Source organism: Sphaerodactylus townsendi, linkage group LG04 (assembly GCF_021028975.2).
Source record: "Sphaerodactylus townsendi isolate TG3544 linkage group LG04, MPM_Stown_v2.3, whole genome shotgun sequence".
NCBI classification, from domain to species: Eukaryota; Metazoa; Chordata; class Lepidosauria; order Squamata; family Sphaerodactylidae; genus Sphaerodactylus; species Sphaerodactylus townsendi.
Window position 1 is genome coordinate 149,853,483 of NC_059428.1, and position 18,758 is coordinate 149,872,240.

Consider the following 18,758-nt stretch of genomic DNA (forward strand, 5'->3'; position numbering starts at 1 on the left):
AGTTCCAGGGAAGGTGCCAGGATGAGTGGGCGGGGGAGGGGCATTTTTCTGAAATGCATTGAGGTTCCCATCCTAAATACAGAATTAAAAATAGATACTCAAACAGGGATTTGCAGCAATTCCGTAGGAGTCCGAGAAAGCAGCCCTTTCTGCAAAATTCAACTTGCTATGAATCTTAGTTACAGTTGTAGGAAAAGTCCCAGCCCTTGTGGTTGCAAGGTTTCCCTAGCAGTGTGAAATTGCACAGGAGAGACTGAATTAAATTTTCAGGAGGTGGGGGCTTCCCTGCCCAGTGCAACACCACTCCACAAAGAGCAAAAGCAGAAAGGAATCATGCAAAGAAAGGGAAATGGTGAGAATGTTCAGGTGGCCGAATGCCGCGCAGAATTTGGATTTCCCAACTGCAGTTTCTTTTGACACAGAAATCCTAACGTTGTCCCCCAAAAGGCAGTGAGACCACTAATAGGCGCTCACGAAGCATCACTCACAAGGCGCTTTCGCCTGCTTTCATCTTCGGCTCTTGTTGCCGTCCCAGCAGCCTCTGCTCTCCAGCCGCTGGTCTCTCAAGGGAGGTTTTAGATGTCCTGTCTGAGGCCACACGAAATACTGCCAGGCGGGACCAGCGCCTGTTGCTTTCTCCTCCTCCTGTGACCTGTGCCTGTGGTTTTTCCGGGCTCTTTGCTCTGTGGTTCAGAGCTTATCCTGGCCCCGATGATGGATGCCGGATCAGATGTCACCTTCAGGTGGACGGTGGACGATAAGCCCTCCTTCACTTTCTACAACAACGTCTTCAAGGTTGTCTACCAAACGCCTGCTGTGTACAAGTTGTCGGTAAGCTGAGACTCCCCACTCCTTGCCTCTTTGCTCTGTCCCGCTGGAGGTGCCAGATGTTGCTGCAGAGATCCTTCCGAGGGTGCTTAGAGGAGTCGTTGTTCCCACAGGGGTGGGTGCGGCCTCTCTCCTAAGCTGCTTGTCTGCGTGGCCTTCCCAGCCGAGCGAATGTTTGCTGCAGTTCAACATCTGGCTTGGAGTGAGAGGAAATAACACAATTCCCTTTGCCTCTTGGGTGGGGAAATAAAGACTAGCTTCACACCAAGGGGACACTGGGGTTCGTCACCACCGGTACCAGCGATCTTGCTAAACTTCTGCATCGGCAGATAGAAATCTCAGGATCAGTAGGTGAGCGGTCGCATTCTTGAGAGGATCAGCTGAACAAATGGTTGCACACCAACCAGAAAGTTACCTCTTGAAAAACTCCCTTCTGAGTTCTCCCTTGGCCTGCACAGTCTACTTCTTTGCTGTGATCCCCAACCCGCAGAAAGCAGAAGTTTCAAAGGAGAAGGACCCTGTGCGAGTAGAGGGTGTGCCTGTCAGTTTCATGCCTGACTATACACCTTTGTGAGACAGCAGAAAAGGGCCTTTTAGGACAACCCATCCAACTTTGTGCTGGTGCATCACGCCCAAAGCTGTGGCATTGTGCAGTCATTGCTAGAAGGAATCAGGAGGGGAAGGAAGAAGGTGGGGGAAAACTTGCAAATCGCAGAATGGTCCTGATCTCCCAAAGGCCAGTGGGCAGATTTTCCAAAGGGGAAAGGAACTCCTGGAGGGTGCTGTTCTGCCATTGCCTTGGAGGCCTGTGGTTTGTGGAATCGGTGGCATGGCTAAAAACTGTCCGCCTTTGCTTTGTCCAGCTCACGGCCTCCAATCACGTCAGCAACGTCACTGTCGACTACAACATTACCGTGGAGAAGCATTTTAACAGTGGGGATGAAGGATCTGCGGTCTCTTGAGATCCCCCTCAGCTGGTCCCCTTCAGAACAGGCACTGTGGGACCTTGTCTCGCTGTGGTTTCCAGTGCGGACCTCTGCCATGTAGACATCACGCTTCTTTTGTAAGTGTGGCTCATTCGCCTGTTTCTTCCCCTGCTGATTTCCTTTTCGGTTCCTTTGAAGCCGGACCGGATAAAGCCGCCTTCTTCTACCGCATTACAATTCCTCAACCAACAAGCAAAGTAAAGTCCTCTGCAATGACAAATGATTTCGGGTTTTGCAATAATGGCCCTCTGTGAAGAGTGCTTTGATTGGGTGTCTCTGCATTGCAGGGGGTTGGACTTGATGGCCCTTGGGGTCTCTTCCAACTCTATGATTCTATGACACTTGGTTTCTCCATTAATCAATCTCAATGTCTGTTATCTTCTCTCCACAGGTGGGACTTTGGTGATGGCGAACAGGTTGCTTTCCAGTTCATGCCTCCTTATAACGAGTCTTTCCTTATGCCAGATCCCAGTGTGCACCAGGTGGTGATTGCTCAGAACGTGTCGCACGTCTATCAAGAACCAGGTGAGAAAAATGTCGGCATCTGTTGCATACGTGGGATGTCCGTGCGAGAAGTCTCCCTACTTTCTCCAGCTCTTGAGTAAATAATGGTATCTCCTCGCCAATAATAGCAAGCATTTTCCTGCATTGTCTCTTCCAGTTCTGGCACCCTTTGCGCAAAGAGCTGGATTTGACAGTTCAGTTGCATTGTGGCAGTTTCTTCCACTTCGAGGAACCTTCTGCTGATGCACGTCACTGTTCTGTCAGTGGGAGTCTCCTCGTGCCAGAAGAAAGCACGCACTTTAGTGGAACCATTCTTTAAGATCCAACCCCACAGTGTTTTAAGCATTGGGAATGCTCACGGAAAAGCAGGTTTTTTTGAGCAGTTCTCCATGCAAGATCTGCTTCTGGTGCCAGTTTCATGTTCTGTCATTGCAAGAGATTGACGTTGGCAAGAACAGTTTTTTTGGCTGGCGACCCTGACCTTCTCGGATCACCTTACAAAGAGGTCAAGCATAGTTAGGGGCAATTGGATTAATACTGTTGGAACGTGTCCAGAGGAGGGCAACCAAAATGGTCAAAGGTCTGGAATCCATGCCCTACGAAGAGAGGCTTAGGGAGCTGGGGATGTTTAGTCTGGAGAAGCGAAGGTTAAGAGGGGACATGATAGCCATGTTTAGATATTTGAAGGGATGCCATGTCGAAAAAGGAGCAAGCTTGTTTTCTGCTGCCTCAGAGACTAGGACACGAAGTAATGGATTCAAGGTGCAGGAAAAGAGATTCCACCTAAACGTTAAGAAGGACTTTCTGACTGTCAGGGCAGTTCGACAGTGGATGAACATATGTCGGGAGTGCTTTGATTGTGTGTTCCTGCATGGCGGGGGGTTGGACTTGATGGCCCTTGGGGTCTCTTCCAACTCTATGATTCTATGTTTCCATGAGTGTGAAGGGTGTCTTACCCTCTCTTTCTTCTTTCCAATATAGGCGAATATACCCTGGTGGTTTCTGTGGTCAACGAGTTTGAGAACCTGACCTATTCCACTGCTGTCCACATCTACACTTATCTGCTGGATGTGTCCTTGGAAGCAAACACAGATGTTCTGGTTGCGGGTCGCCCTGTCACTTTTGAAGCCTACCCAATTCCCTCTGGCTTTGGAGTCTCCTACACTTGGGATTTTGGAGACGGCTGCACGGTGTTTGTGGAAAGCCAGCCGACCATTGTCCACAGCTACGGCCATAAAGGGATATACAACGTTAGCTTGCGAGCCAACAATAGCATCAGTGCTGTAGAGGTGTTCGAGTTGTACCGCATCTTTGAAGAGATCAGCGGGCTGCAGGTCACCGTGAACGAGGCAGTGGAGATCCGCACGCCGGTTGAGATCAACGCTTCTGTGGAGACGGGAGATAATGTCACGTGGATATTTGATATGGGTGACGGGACCAAGCTGGAGAGTTCTGTGGGCTCTGTGAAACACAGCTATTTAGAGGGGGTCAACTGCACCATCAACGTGACAGCAGTGAATCCGGTCAACTCCGTTTCCCAAACAGTGTCTATCCAGATATTTGTCCTGATGGTTCTCAAGATTGAACCTTCCTCTTGTATCCTGGAGCACCCTGAAGTACAGCTCACTGCTTACGTCTCGGGGGATCCTGCCAACTACATTTTTGACTGGACCTTTGGGGATGGCTCTTCCAATGTGACAGTAGGTGGGGACCCTACAGTGATACACAACTTTACTCGCAGTGGTGTCTTCTCGCTCTCTTTGGTCCTCTCAAGCAAGGTCAACAAAGCACACTATTACACCGTAGTGTGTGTGGAGCCAGAGATAACCAACGTCACACTGTTCAGTCCACCGTTTGTTATGCTGGGCAATGAGAGCCGGTTCCAGGTCATGGCCTTGCCGCCTTACAACTACCGTTACTTTTGGGACTTCGGGGCCAACGACTCAGCTCGGTTTGGTGGGACAGAAGCCAGCTACACATATAAAACCCCAGGGAACTATTTAGTCACGGTAACCGTGTCCAATAATGTGTCTTTCAACAACGACACGGCCATTGTGAAAGTTTTGGAGCCTGTCGGGGTAGCCAAGATTGAGTCGAATGGGTCAAAGGTTTTGGAACTGAACCAGATCTATCTGTTCTCCGCCAACGTCAGTGGGACCAAAGTGAACTACTTGTGGGAATTTGGGGATGGCACCAGCCAGCTGGGACAATTCATTACCCACTCATACAACAAAACTGGCGTTTATACGATTAGCCTGAGAGCCTGGAATGAGGTGAGTCACACTGAAGCGAGATTCAACGTGACGGTGAAAAGGCGTCTCCAAGGGCTGGCCATCAATGCCAGCAAGACCATCGTCCCGCTCAACGGATCTGTGAGCTTCGTGGCCACCTTACTCACCGGCACAGCCATGCGGTACTCTTGGATCTTGTGCGACAGGTGCACCCCCATCCCGGGAACCTCCACCATCTCATACACGTTCCGCTCAGTCGGAACCTTCAACGTTATCGTCACAGCAGAGAACGAGATCGGGTCTTTGCAAGACAGCATCTTCATCTATGTCTTGCAGCAGATCGAAGGGCTGCAGGTGACTGGCAGCGACCTCCTGGAGGACACCTTCTTCCCCACCAACAGGACGCTTCATCTGCAGGCGGTGGTGAGAGAAGGGACCAACATCTCCTACAGCTGGTCAGCCCTGAAAGAAGGCTATGCTGGGCAGACGTTAACAGGGAGGACCTTCTCCTTACTCGTTACGGAAGCCGGAGTCTATGTTATCCACGTGAAAGCCACGAACATGCTGGGGAGTCTAGCTGTGAACAAGACAGTGGAGTTCATTGAGCAGATCGGCGTCTTGAAGACCGTTGCGTCTCCTAACCCTGTGGCAATCAATGTTTCCATTAACATAAGCGCCAGCGTCACTGCAGGGACCGGCCTGGCGTATACATGGTTCCTGGAGGATAACGTCACTCTTCTCACTGCCAGCCCTTTCGTCACCTATTCTTTCCAAAGCCCTGGAGTCAAAGTAATCATGGTTACAGCAGAAAACAAATTTGGTTCTGCCAACGCAACGCTTCTGGCATTTGTCCAGGAGCCGGTAGTCGGCCTGAAGATCCGGGCCGTCAATATAGACAGCAGTTATGTCAAGTCTGGTTCTGTGGTGAACTTCTGTGGAGAAGTAGAAAGTGGAACTGATGTAGCTTGGAAGTGGAAGAAACTAAACAGGACCTTATCAGGCCAGAGAGTAGCTCTGGAGTTTTCCACGGCGGGCTTCTTCTCTGTCTGTCTGAACGCTTCCAACGAGGTCAGCTGGGAAGGGGCTTGCCACAACATCACTGTGCAAGACGCAGTCCAGGGTCTACAACTCCGCATGGACAAGGAAGTGGTAGAGCCTGGTGAAGAGGTCTCCTTTGTTATTGAAATGTCTTCTGGCTCTTCTGTGAGCTACGAGGTGAGCATCGGCGGGGACCAGAGGGTGGCACTCAACACCTCCAGTTTCACCCACACGTTTGCCCAGGTTGGAGACTACAGCGTAAAGGTCACTGCAGAAAACCACGTCAGCGTGGCCCAGGTTGAAGTCCACATTGTGGTGCTGGAATCCATCTCCGGCTTGCGGGTGGTGGACTGTTGTGAACCAGGCACACCAACAGGGATGGAGAGGCATTTCACAGCTGAGATTGAGAAGGGCTCCCGGGTGTCTTATTTGTGGCACTTCTCCTTAGAGGAGGAGGAGGAGCTGGGGAATTCCCAGGTAGTCCTGGAAGGCAAGAATGTTTCTTATACCCCAAAGGCTGCTGGGTTGTTAGAAATCCACCTCACCGCTTTCAATGCTCTGGGCAGACAGAACGTAAGTGTAGTGATCCAAGTTCAGGATCCGATCATGACATTTTCTCTCAAGCCAATCGATCCATTTGCCAACCGGACGGCATTGTTTGAAGCACTGGTGTTCCCCAGCGCGAGTCAGGTCGTGTTTTGGTGGCAATTTGGTGATGGTTCTCCAGCACAGAAGAGCTTTGTGGCACTCGCCAGCCACACCTATCTGAGACCGGGGGATTACCTGGTGGAGGTGAATGCCACCAACCTCATCAGCTTTGCCATCGCTCACCTGACAGTCACGGTCCGGGTGCTGGAGTGTGAGGAACCGGAGGCGGAGCTGGTCTTGCCGGCACAGGTGGTCATGAAACGGTCACAGAAGAATTACCTGGAAGCGCAAATCGACCTGCGCGGGTGCTTCAGGTACCAGACGGAATACTTGTGGGAGATTTACCGAACCTCCAGCTGTCTGCAGCTGAGCGGCACCAACAAAGTCTACTTGCCTGCTGTGGATGTGAGCCGGCCCCAGCTGGTCATCCCCAAGCTTGCCTTGGACCTTGGGAACTACTGCTTCAAATTCCTGGTCTCTTTTGGAGACACGCCCTTGGCCAAGAGCATTTTCGCCAACGTGACTGTCGTCCCCAACAAGCTGGTACCTATCATAGATGGGGGTTCCTACCGCGTGTGGTCCAGTACCCAAGACTTAATCTTGGATGGTGAGAAATCCTACGATCCTAACCTTGAAGACTGGGAGCAGACACCGTTAGACTACCGATGGACTTGCGTGTCGTCCACCAAGGTAAGTGAACTGCCCTTCTTCGTGACACCTATTCCACCTTCTGACTGGGATATATAACGGCTCAGGGATCTCCCTTCCTGTTTGTATCTGATGAAGAAAGCTTGTTGGTCTCTAAAGAGTCAAATATAGCTTCCATTTTGTCTTATGAACCTCCTTTTGCAATTAGAGGCAGAATCTGAATATGTTGTGTGCTAAAAGATGGCAGGGAGATTGCAGAGAACCTGAATGAATTCTTTGCATCTGTCTTCACCCAAGAGGAGGTGAGGAAAACTCCTGCACCTGAACCAAGCTTCTTAGGAGGCGAATCCGAGGAACTAGCAAAGATAGTGGTAGACAAGGAAGAAGTTCTGGCAGCCATTGATAAACTAAATGTTACCAAATCCCCTGGCCCAGATTGCATTCACCCAAGAGTTCTTAAAGAGCTCAAGCATGAAATTGCTGATCTTCTCACTTTAATATGCAACTTATCCCTGAAATCAGGCTCCATCCCTGAAGACTGGAAGATGGCCAATGTCACACCAATCTTTAAGAAAGGGTCTGGGGGGACCCGGGAAATTACAGGCCAGTCAGTTTGACATCTGTTCCTGGTAAATTAGTAGAATCTATCATTAAAGATAAAATTATAAAACATGTAGAAAAGCAAGACCTGCTGAGAAAGAGTCAGCATGGCTTTTGCAGAGGCAAATCCTTTCTTACAAACTTACTAGAGTTCTTTGAGGGTGTAAACAGGCATGTGGACAGGGTGAACCGGTGGACATTGGCTACTTGGATTTCCAAAAGGCTTTTGACAAAGTTCCTCACCAGAGACTGTTGAGAAAACTCAGCAATGAAGGAATAAGAGGGGAAGTCCTCCTATGGATTAAAAGCTGGTTGAGAAACAGGAAACAAAGAGTGGGTGTAAATGAGAAGTTCTCACAATGGAGAGATGTTGGGAGTGGTGTCCCCCAAGGATCCGTTTTGGGACCAGTGCTCTTTAACCTATTCATAAATGACCTGGAAGTAGGGGTGGGTAGCGTGGTGGCCAAGTTTGCAGATGATACCAAATTATGTAGGGTGGTGAGAACCACAAAGGATTGCGAAGAGCTCCAAGCGGACCTTGATAAATTAGGTGAGTGGGCTCAGAAATGGCAAATGCAGCTCAATGTAGCAAAATGTAAAGTGATGCACATAGGGGCAAAAAATCCAAACTTCACATACACGCTACAGGGGTCAGTGCTATCAGTCACAGACCAGGAAAGGGATTTAGGGGTCTTAGTTGATAGTTCCATGGGAATGTCAACTCAATGCATGGCAGCTGTAAAAAAGGCAAACTCTATACTGGGGATCATTAGAAAAGGAATTGATAATAAAACTGCAAAGATTGTCATGCCCTTATATAAAGCAGTGGTGCGACCGCACTTGGAGTACTATTTCCATTTCTGTTCTCTGCATCTCAAAAAGGATATTGAGGAGATAGAAAAAGTGCAGAGAAGGGCAACAAGGATGATTGAGGGACTGGAGCACTTTCCCTATGAGGAGAGGCTGCAGCGTTTGGGACTTTTTAGTTTGGAGAGGAGACATCTGAGGGGGAATATGATTGAAGTCCACAAAATTATACATGGGGTAGAAAATGTTGACAGAGAGAAGTTTTTCTCTCTTTCTCACAATACTAGAACCAGGGGGCATACATTGAAAATGCTGGGGGGAAGAATTAGGACTAATAAAAGGAAGCATTTCTTCATGCAGTGCACGATTGGTGTTTGGAATATGTTGCCACAGGAGGTGGTGATGGCCACTAACCTGGATAGCTTTAAAAGGGGCTTGGACAGATTTATGGAGGAGAAGTCGATTTATGGCTACCAATCTTGATCCTCCTTGATCTGAGATTGCAAATGCCTCAACAGACCAGGTGATCGGGAGCAACAGCCGCAGAAGGCCATTGCGTTCACATCCTACATGTGAGCTCCCAAAGGCACCTGGTGGGCCACTGCGAGTAGCAGAGAGCTGGACTAGATGGACTTTGGTCTGATCCAGCTGGCTTGTTCTTATGTTGAAATACCAAAGAGGAGAATCTAGGTTAGAAACCACTAACAGCAGTAGCATAGTGGTTAAGGAGCAGCAGTGGCGTAGTGGTTAAGACCAGGTGCACTCTAATCTGGAGAACCGGGTTTGATTCCCCGCTCTGCCACAAGCTGGGGAGGCACATCTGGGGAACCAGATTAGTTTGTGCACTCCAGCACATGCCAGCTGGGTGACCTTGGGCTAGCCAAAGCTCTATGGAGCTCTCTGAGCCCCACCTACCTCACTGGGTGGTTTTTTGGGGTGGGTGGGAAGAAAGGAGATTGTCAGCCCCTTTGAGTCTCCTTAAAGGAGAGAAAAAGGGGGGATATAAATCCAGCTCTTCTTCTTCTCTTCTGACCAAGAGCCATTTTTAGAAGGGAAGGTTGACATGATGGGACCTAATTTTCCTCCTGCTACCTCAGGGGCTGCACTTTGGCTTTTTGGAGGGTCAGCAGTTGGGGGAAGAGCAGGTGAAACTCCGAGGGGTCACCAGGCGTTGACCCAATACAAGGGTATCTTCTCTCATCACTCAGCTGTCAGACCTGCAGCCCTGACTTGGGATAAAAAAGTCAATGAGTGGAGTGTTTGGCCTCGGCGCATCCCATTTTAAGAATGGGAAGGATTAGGCTGGTTTGTGAAAGGGTGGCTCAATCTATATTTTGCTATCCTGTTTCAAAACTGTCCTTCAAAGGTAGACGGTGCTGTCTCCAGAGGCTGCCGCATCCGCTAAGGAAAGCAACCCAGATTTTTGGCTGTTGGTAGTGGTCTGAGGATGGAGTGATTTAAAAAACCCACACATCGGCCTCCCCTTTCCTCTCCTCTTTGGCCTGCTTTGTGGGAGAAGGGTCCTGGATAAGGGAGGAGCGGGGACTTGCTGCAGGTAGGAGTTCCGGGAAAACATTGCTTCTGTTCGGAGGGCAGGTACTGAGTGGCGTTCTTTCTCCCCCCGCCCTTCTTCCTCATGCGCAGAGCTCTTCGGGAGGGTGTGCTCTGAACCTCGGCGCCACCGGAGGAGTGGTCACCATTTCCCGAGCCCTATTGGAAACAGATGTAGAATACACGTTCGACCTCACAGTCTGGAAAACACAGATGAACCCTGAAGCCACCAATCAAACAGTTCGTATTACAGGGACTCCTCTCTTGTTTTTCTGGAGGAAGACTTGCGTTTGGGACGGGGGTGGGGGCTCACTGGTAGCGCATCCACAAGCGGGAGATGCCGGGGATTGAACCAGGGTTAGCGACAGCATTTTGTGGCCTCTGAGCCCATCGAGCTCAGGATTGGACCGGCAGTGGCCCTCCAGGGACTCAGCCACAGAAAAGACTTTCGTGGGGCCTTTTAACTGGGGAGGTCCAGGACTGAGACAGAGATCTTCAGCACGCTCTGCCCCGCAGCCCCGAAGAGATCACTTCATTTTCATTTCACATTTAATTCATATCCCGCCCTCCCCTGGAGGACTCAGGGCGGCAAACAACAGTAGTGAACCAACAATAAAGCATAGCATAAATAGCAACAACAATAAATCATAATACAATAATATCAAGAGCATAATAATGCATCACAGTGATATACTATAAGCAATAACCAATTATATCAGCTAACCCCCAAAACATAGTTACCACAACTACAAAAACTAAAATACAGTCAACTCCATCAACCCTCCCCAAACAGTCCCTGAACGGGGGGTGCCCTTCGGCCGTTGCCCAAGTCAGCTGCCTTGGGCTGCTGGTGGAACTCCTGTTGTGGCTGCCAGACCCCCCCCCCCCACAGGTGTCTCCAATGGGGGTGGGTGGGGAAGGACTCTCACTCCTTCCCATGGGCAGCAGGTGGCAGCTCAACAGGTGGACCTCTGCAGGCAGGCAAACCAACAGGGAGGATCTGTCCCAGGCAGGGCTGAACAGGCTGGCTCAGAAAGGGTTTGGCACAGTGTGTCAGGGCGCACGCGCAGGGTGGGCGAAGTTCGCTCACTTTTGCTCTTCACACCCTTCTTGCAATGTGAGCAGAAGGAGAAGTCCTGTGCTGACCGACGGCTGGCGCTTGCTCCAGCTTTTCCTGTAACTATTCCTCTGCTGCCATGGAAAAAAAAGCAGATTTCCTCCTCCCCTCTGTTTTTCTTTTTTAAATCACTGTGCCTTTGGGCAGGCCTGAGCACAAAACAAACAGCAGAGGCCTCTGCAGCCAACAGACCGTCTGGTTTCCATCACATCCGTGTGTGCTGCTGCTGCTGCTTCGGCTGGCAACCGAAGGCGCACATTTTGTCTGCGAGTGGAAACGGCCTTGATGTCTCCTCTCCTCCCCCCTTTTGGAAACAAAGGGCTGGAAGAGGGAAGAGGGAGGGGAGAAAGAGACCAATCACATCTGATAGACTTGCAAGGACATTCCGTACTATCTCCCGCGCTCTCTCTCTTGCATTCATGAATACAAAACAAAGCTTCGACTGTGGCAGGAAATCTGCAGGCGCTGTTGGAACCTGTCCTCTGCGGAGAGCCTGCCCCGTGCTTTCGACAGCCTGCTATGTTATAAAAAAGGCACATTTTCTTATTCCTCTTGATCATCTCCTGGTTGGCAGCAGTGCAGAACTCGGGTCAGGGTCAGAGAAGGGGTTCGGAGGCACACAGAGACACTTCAAAATTGTCAGAGCGCGGTAGCACGCTTACACAGTATTTTGGAGGGCTCCGTGGCAGGCAGGCAGGCGTGGTCCCAGGACGGCAGGCAGAGGTCTGGGAAAGCCATTCCACATGAAGCACAACTGGAACTAATTTCCCTCCCTGCCCCATTTGCCTTCTTTTCTCTGGATGCCTTTGAGACCATTTCAAAACGTCCTTTGAAATGCATTTAAAAAGTTATTTTTAATTGACGCGCTGCTCGGCCTTCAAGTTAAAACTGCTAAATTTTAAACCAGAAGATCTGTGCAGCGTTTCTTCAGGGCCGACCAGGAGTAAAACAAAAGAATATTTAAACAAACCAAAGCTGTCATCATCACCAACGGAATGGCCACTGCCGCACAAATCTCAACCGAGGGTCTTGACAAAAGGCATCCGATTTTCTTTTCAGGCAGTGCTGCATCCCCCCATTTCCGCAGCCAGGAGCGCATTTTACTCCAGATAAGAGTGGATTCGAGCAATTTCCGCCAGCATGGCCAATTGGCCATGCTGGCAGGGGCTGATGGGAATTGTAGTCCATAACATCTGGAGTGCCAAAGGTTCGCCACCACTGTCCTAGGGGGTTTAGGAATGGGCTGCGGCATTTTGCATTCTTTCTTTGCTCCCTCAGTATGGAGAAAAATATCGGAAGGAAACAGGGAGGCCCTGGACGTTTTTGAGTGCCAGGTCATCCTAACCCCGTTGACGTTATCAGTGTATGTCCAGTTATTTGCTCTTCCTTGCAGGCATCAGCACAAGCCAAGGTCAGAATGGTGGGGAATTGTCTGGGGGGCCGGGCAGGAAGGGGCTGGTTCAATCCCAGGAAAACCCCTGGTGGATATTAAAATTAAATTAAAATTAGAAACATCAAACTTACATGCCACTCTCCCACATAGGGCTCAGAGTGGCTTGCGGCCTGGAGCTAGGGAAGTCTCTCTTGACACCAATGAAGAGCACGTTGACCACGGGGAAAATTGGCTTTGGAGGGAGGGAACCTGTCCCGTTGGAGGTTCAGGACTCCCTTCCCATGATACCGTTGTTTCCTCTTCCAGGTGTTGATCAAGAAAGGGACGGTCCCTATCGTGGCCCTGGAGTGCATCTCGTGCAAAGCTCAGTCTGTCTATGAAGTCAGCCGGAGTTCCTACGTGTACTTGGAGGGGACCTGCTTAAACTGCCAAAATAATTCCAAAATGGGGGTAAGGGGACTTCTGGGCTAGCAGGGAGCAGACTGTTGTAGGGCGACTTGTGCTCCCCTAACCCCCAACTCAATATGATGCTTCTCAGACTTAGGTCTTTGGGGAATGCATGAATGTGGGTTCTGATAGATCCGTGGTGGCGAACCTATGGCACTCCAGATGTTCATGGGCTACAATTCCCATCAGCCCCTGCCAGCATGGCCAATTGGCCATGTTGGCAGGGGCTGATGGGAATTGTAGTCCATGAACATCTGGAGTGCCATAGGTTCGCCACCACGGTGATAGATAATAAGCAGGCAGGCTTTATAGGTCAGAAGGAGCAGCTTCTTAAAATCAAGCACGGGATAGAGAGGACCAACATGCTGTTCTTCCTGTCAGCAGTCAAAGTACCCCTCAGCTAGGTCTTTCCTAGTAGTTGGTCATTCGGTCTGGTTGGCCGCTGTGTGAGGCAGGATGCTGGCCTAGATGAACTCTCACTGTTCTGATCAAGTGGGGATCTTCCTGTGTCAGTGCCTGTCAGCCAAACCATGCAGGGGCCGCCAACTTGAGGCCTGGGGACCGTACCTTTGAGGTTCTGCACAGATCTCAGGCCTACCCAGTTTTATTTCTGATGTTTTTCTGTTCCCTCTTGTGAAATATTTCATGGGTGGGTGATGTAATGCAGGAAGCTAAAAGCGGATCGCAGGGTGGAAATATTCCCATCAGACGGCTTGGACTCATTCCTGGGCTTTTTTGATCCAAGTGCATGAGAAACGAGGCAGTGGCATCAGCCAAAAATTTGACTGGAAGCTTTAATGCAGAAACCTTTCCCCCGCCCTGGTTGGAAAAACACTGGAGGTCAGTTTTTTCAAATTACAGAACTGAAACTTTTTTCTCTTGGTCTTTCTTTTTTCCGTGTTGCTTCCCTGAACAGCGGTGGGCGGCCCACAGCTTCAAAAACAAGACCCTCGTCTTGGACAAAACCACCACCTCAACAGGAAACGTGGGAATGAACCTGGTCTTGAGGCCGGGGGCTTTGAGGGACGGCATGGGATATACCTTCACCTTCCACATCACCGATCTGGGAATGGGAGAAGAGGGCTATGCCTCCATAGACCTGTTTCCAAACCAGCCGCCTTTTGGGGGGTTCTGCCGGCTGTCTCCCCTGGGCCGTGTCCAAGCACTGACAGCAAAGGTTCACTTCGAGTGTACAGGTGAGAACTCCCTGGGCGCAAGACCCTTCTTCTGGTTCATAGTCGTGTCTCTCTTCCTCTGCGTTTCCAAGTTCTGTGTTAGGCTGCTGTTACACCAAGGCAAGGGAATCTTTTCAGTCCCCAATTCTTCACATCTGCTGTCTTGACCGCACATCTGCAGATACCAGAAGGACGGAGGGGCGAGGAGTCTGGGTGGTCCCTTCCCAAGGGAAATGTGTGCCCCCTCTTGCAGAGCTGACGTCTTAACGATGTGTTTCACTGTCAGGCTGGAGGGACAATGAGGACGAAGATACGCCCTTGGTGTACATGCTCCTGGCCACGCGCTGCCAGACAAGCCACTGCGAGGAGTTCTGGGTGTACAAAGGGAGCCATTCTGAGCACGCCGCCTTCCTGCCGCCAGGGTTCCAGGAAGGTGCCTTCCTGGTGCACATCTCGGTGCTGGTACAGGACCAGCTGGGAGCAACTGTGGTAGCTCTCAACAGGTAAAGGGAGATCTTTCTTCCTGACAAGTGATAGTGTTCGATAGTGGAACGATAGTGGAATGCACTACCTTGGAGTGTGGTGGTCTCCTTCTTTGGAGGTTTTTAAAGAGAGGCTGGATGGCCATCTGACAGGAGTGTTTTGATTGTGTGTTCCTGTATGGCAGGGTGTTGGACTAGATGGCCCTTGGGGTCTCTTCCAACTCTATGATTCTATATTTTTTTTCTGTGTTCTGTAAGTTACCGCTGTTATAATGCCGTGTTCTGTCACTAGGAGGTAGTATGGAGTTTGTTACAAGTTCATGTTGTTGGTCACTCTGAAGCAAACAACCCTAGTCCTCATGGTTCTGAAAATATGCTTGCTCATGCCTGTTGAACTCTACAGGGCTTGTGCTGATGGAAATCTCCCCCCCCTGCTTGAACAGAGTTGTGTCTGCTTCACCCCCTTCCCCCTCTTCTGGAGAGGTCTCACACCCGAAGATTAAAAATTAGTCCCTTGCCATTTCACTGAGCCTTCTTGAAGAGGTTTTCTGTATTTATCCAGATTTACAACTCCTTAAGAGTTGTATTTATCCAGATTTACAACTCCTTAAGTATTTATCCAGATTTACAACTCCTTAAGTATGTCATGCTGGGAGGCTCATGCAGACTGAAATGAAAGTCTGTTCTCGAGCTGTAAATCAAAGAAGAATCCTCCAGCTGTGGTGACCGTCCTGTCCGTTTGGACACAGGAGAGAATTTAATGTTCTGTCCTCTCTGGGGATTGCCAGCTGCACAGTGATGAATGGGCTGCAACCAGAGACAAATTGGAAACACAGTGTTGGGCCATTTATCTTCACATAATCTCTTTGTCCTCAGTACACAACGTGGCAGTCCATGGTCCGCTCGGCAATGCGAATTATTTTAGAGGGGAAATGGGTTTGAAGAATAGATAAGAATCGAGCAGACACACAAAGGTGTGTGAGAACAAAGTTTAAGCACAAAGAGAATTTGGCAGGTGCTTGGATCATGCAAGCATAGAATCACAGAGTTGGAAGAGACCCCCAAGGGTCATCCGGTCCAACCCCCTGCCATGCAGGAACACACAATCAAAGCACTCCCGACAGATGGCCACCCAGCCTCTCTTTAAAACCTCCAAAGGAGACTCCACCACCCTCTGAGGCCGTGCATCCCACTGTCGAATAGTATCTTGGAAAACAGTTCATTATCAGTGGGCTCACAGCTTGTCTGCTTCAACACTGGACCACTTCTGCTGCTTTCAAGATCCACACATAATTCAGCTCAAAACAGGGCAGACTCCTGGCATATCTGGGCCCTGGAGTCAGAAGCAGTCCTTTCTGAAGGCAGAGGAGTGTTCTGGATGCAGGGTCTAGTTTGCCAAGGCACGCTTGACTGTGGGCAAGGTGTGCAGTATGATCAAATGAAGAAGAAGAGTTTGGATTTATATCCCACCTTTCTCTCCTGTAAGGAGGCTCAAGGTGGCTTCCAAGCAACTTTCCCCTTTCTCTCCCCACAACAGACACCTGGTGAGGTAGGTGGGGCTGAGAGAGTTCCAAAGAACTGTGACTGGCCCAAGGTCACCCAGCAAGAATGTAGGAATGTGGAAACACATCTGTTTCGCCAGATAAGCCTCTACCACTCAGGTGGAGGAGTGGGGAATCAAACCTGGTTCTCATGATTAGAATCCACCTGCTCTTAATCACTGCACCACGCTGGCTCTTCTTCAGTGGTTGAAAGCTAACCTCCACCCCTCCATCCTGTGTTTCGAAACATAGCTTTTCAGGGTCAGGAGTGCTACCACACCTCGCTTTCTGTGTGCAGGGATTTGAATGCAATGCTGCAGCGGCCGTTTTCTTTTCCAGCACCATGGCCATCACCCTGCCCAGCACGCCCGATGGATTCCACGGCCTCCCTCACTGGCTTTATAACCAGACCGATGTGACCCTCCAGGGCTTGGTCAAGCAGAGTGACCCTCAACAGGTCATTGAGTATTCGCTGGCTCTCATCACCATCTTGAATGAGGTATACTGCAAGCTTCCGGCTTGAGCGGGGCAGAGAAGGAACGGAAGGGCGTTCTGTGGGACACAGGGAGTGCCACACGAATACACCCCCCCTTCTCTTTCCTGCCACACACACTGTTGGAAAGGACAGCCTAGCAGCTGGATCAGACCACGCAAGAGCTGCCTTGCTGGATCCGACCGTTCTGGTCCAGCACCCTGTTTCCAGCTGTGGTCAGTCGCTGTGTCTCCCCTCTCTTCCCCAACTGCAGTACGAGCGCATCATGCATTCGGAAGGCAGAGATGAAGATGAAGACTTCCGTGCCTGGACACGGAGGAACATCACGAAGACTCTGATCTCCATGAAAGTGAACACCGTGGACGACATTCAGCAAATCACGGCCGCTCTGGCACAGTGCACGGTAGTTGGCTTCAGAACCCGCTTGTGAGACGAGGAGGGCTGGTGGGAGGCAAAAGGAAACTGATCAGGGTCGTTTTGTACAAAGTTTGCTGCCGAGTCTCCCTTTCCGGCTCCCCTTGGTCCACCTCTTCAGTCCAGCTTTTGTGCTGCACCTGTTTTGGAACCCAAATCATAGCACGTGATTATGGGGCTCTGTGCATATTCCTCCTTGATTTGTAGTATGTGCGATGCTGTCTTTGATTGGATCATGAGAGATCGATAAGAGTGGCTTCATATAATCTATTTATTTATTTGATTTGGTACCCTGCCATGTGCAATAAAATACGACTGACTGACCCTTGAACAATCTAATAGGGATTTTGCAGTGTGATGGTATAAAATTTATCATCAGGCCTTTGGGGAAGAATATTATTGACCTCGTTGGAATTCTGGAGGGAAGTTATCTTTCCGGAGATCTTTTGTGCATATAACATGCAGGGGTTTTACTGGATTTTGTTATTTAACACTCATCACTTTTAATGCTTCATGGCTGCATTCTAGCTTTTACTGGGCTAGTTCTACTGCTGTTTGCATCGACCTTACGAGGAACTGGAATTTTATAGTGTAGTGCAACTTGGACTTCTTGATACGTATTATATAGTTTTTGCTTGCTGTGAATATTTGTGATTGTTGTAGGGGTTAAATCGTATTTTTAAAATCCTTTAAATTTTATTGGCTGCGGAAGGTACTTAAGGAGAAGTATAAATGTAGCAGATTCAATGTTAAGACTGAGCTGATAAGAAACGAATTGTAGATGTGAATAGGAAATTGATACCTAGGATTGCCAGATGTGGGCTGGTAAATTCTTAGAGATGAGAAGGTAGGGTTTAGGGAGGGGAAGGACCTCAACGGAGTATAATGTCATAGAGTCCCAACTTCCAAACAGGCGTTTTCTCTAGGAGAACGCCTTTCTTTAGACTGGAGTTCAGTTGTAATTTCTGGGAGATCTCCGGCCATCACACGAAGTCTGGCAACCTTACCAGAGTATTGTTGAAGGCTTTCGCGGCCGGATTCAACTGGTTGTGGTGGGTTTTCTGGGCTGCGTGGCCGTGGTCTGGTAGATTTTGTTCCTAACTTTTTGCCTGCATCTGTGGCTGGCATCTTCACAGGTGTATCACAGAGGGGAGTCTGTTACACAAGTCTGTCTGGACACAGTGTGAAACAGACTTCCCTCTGTGATACACCTCTGAAGACATCACCCATAGGTGCAGGTGAAACGTTAGGAACAAGATCTACCAGACCACGGCCACACAGCCCAGAAAACCCACCACAACCAGTTACCAGAATAGTTTATTTTTACAGGAAGTTAGAAGTGGATTTGGAAGAATGTAACCCTGGATTTAAGGAAAATAAACAAGAAAGAAACAAATTACATGGTACAGTTCCAGTGCTATTCCACTCCTCCAAGATTGAAGAATATACGTTATTTTCATTAAACATATTGCTGGGTATTGTCAGGCCCTCAAATAAAAATCTTGTTGATATATTTTGGACATGTCCTATTATTGTGAGCTTCTGGCAGCAAATCCTTGGTGGTGCTGCAGAAATGACAGGCTATTCCGTCTGACCCTGAAAGAATTTTGTTGAGCTACTGAAGACCTTGACCGCCAGGGCTGATCTTGAATTCTGACTCCCCAGGTGGCCAACAAGGAGTTCGTGTGCCATGCTTGCTTGACGGAGACCCTGAAGAAGCTGGAGAACATGCTGTCGATCCTTCAGGGAGAGACCCTCCAAGGGACCATGACCCCAACATCCATTGCAGACAATATCCTCAGCATCATGGGTCAGTTCTTGAGCTTGTGCTGTGCAGAAACAGACTTGAAACTGA

At 49.6% G+C, this 18,758-nt stretch overlaps 1 protein-coding gene across 1 annotated transcript in view; it reads left to right on the forward strand.

The window, feature by feature from the left end:
• Positions 1-707: 707 nt before the first annotated feature.
• PKD1 (polycystin 1, transient receptor potential channel interacting) overlaps positions 708-18,758 on the forward strand; it is a 41,312-nt gene continuing 23,261 nt past the window's right edge. The window contains exons 1-11 of the mRNA XM_048492729.1: positions 708-831; positions 1,692-1,891; positions 2,206-2,339; positions 3,300-6,925; positions 9,935-10,081; positions 12,658-12,801; positions 13,715-13,994; positions 14,260-14,476; positions 16,336-16,495; positions 16,743-16,892; positions 18,569-18,713. Coding sequence (XP_048348686.1) covers positions 2,246-2,339; positions 3,300-6,925; positions 9,935-10,081; positions 12,658-12,801; positions 13,715-13,994; positions 14,260-14,476; positions 16,336-16,495; positions 16,743-16,892; positions 18,569-18,713 — 4,963 coding nt within the window. The 5' untranslated portion in view covers positions 708-831; positions 1,692-1,891; positions 2,206-2,245. The remainder of the gene's footprint in view (positions 832-1,691; positions 1,892-2,205; positions 2,340-3,299; positions 6,926-9,934; positions 10,082-12,657; positions 12,802-13,714; positions 13,995-14,259; positions 14,477-16,335; positions 16,496-16,742; positions 16,893-18,568; positions 18,714-18,758) is intronic.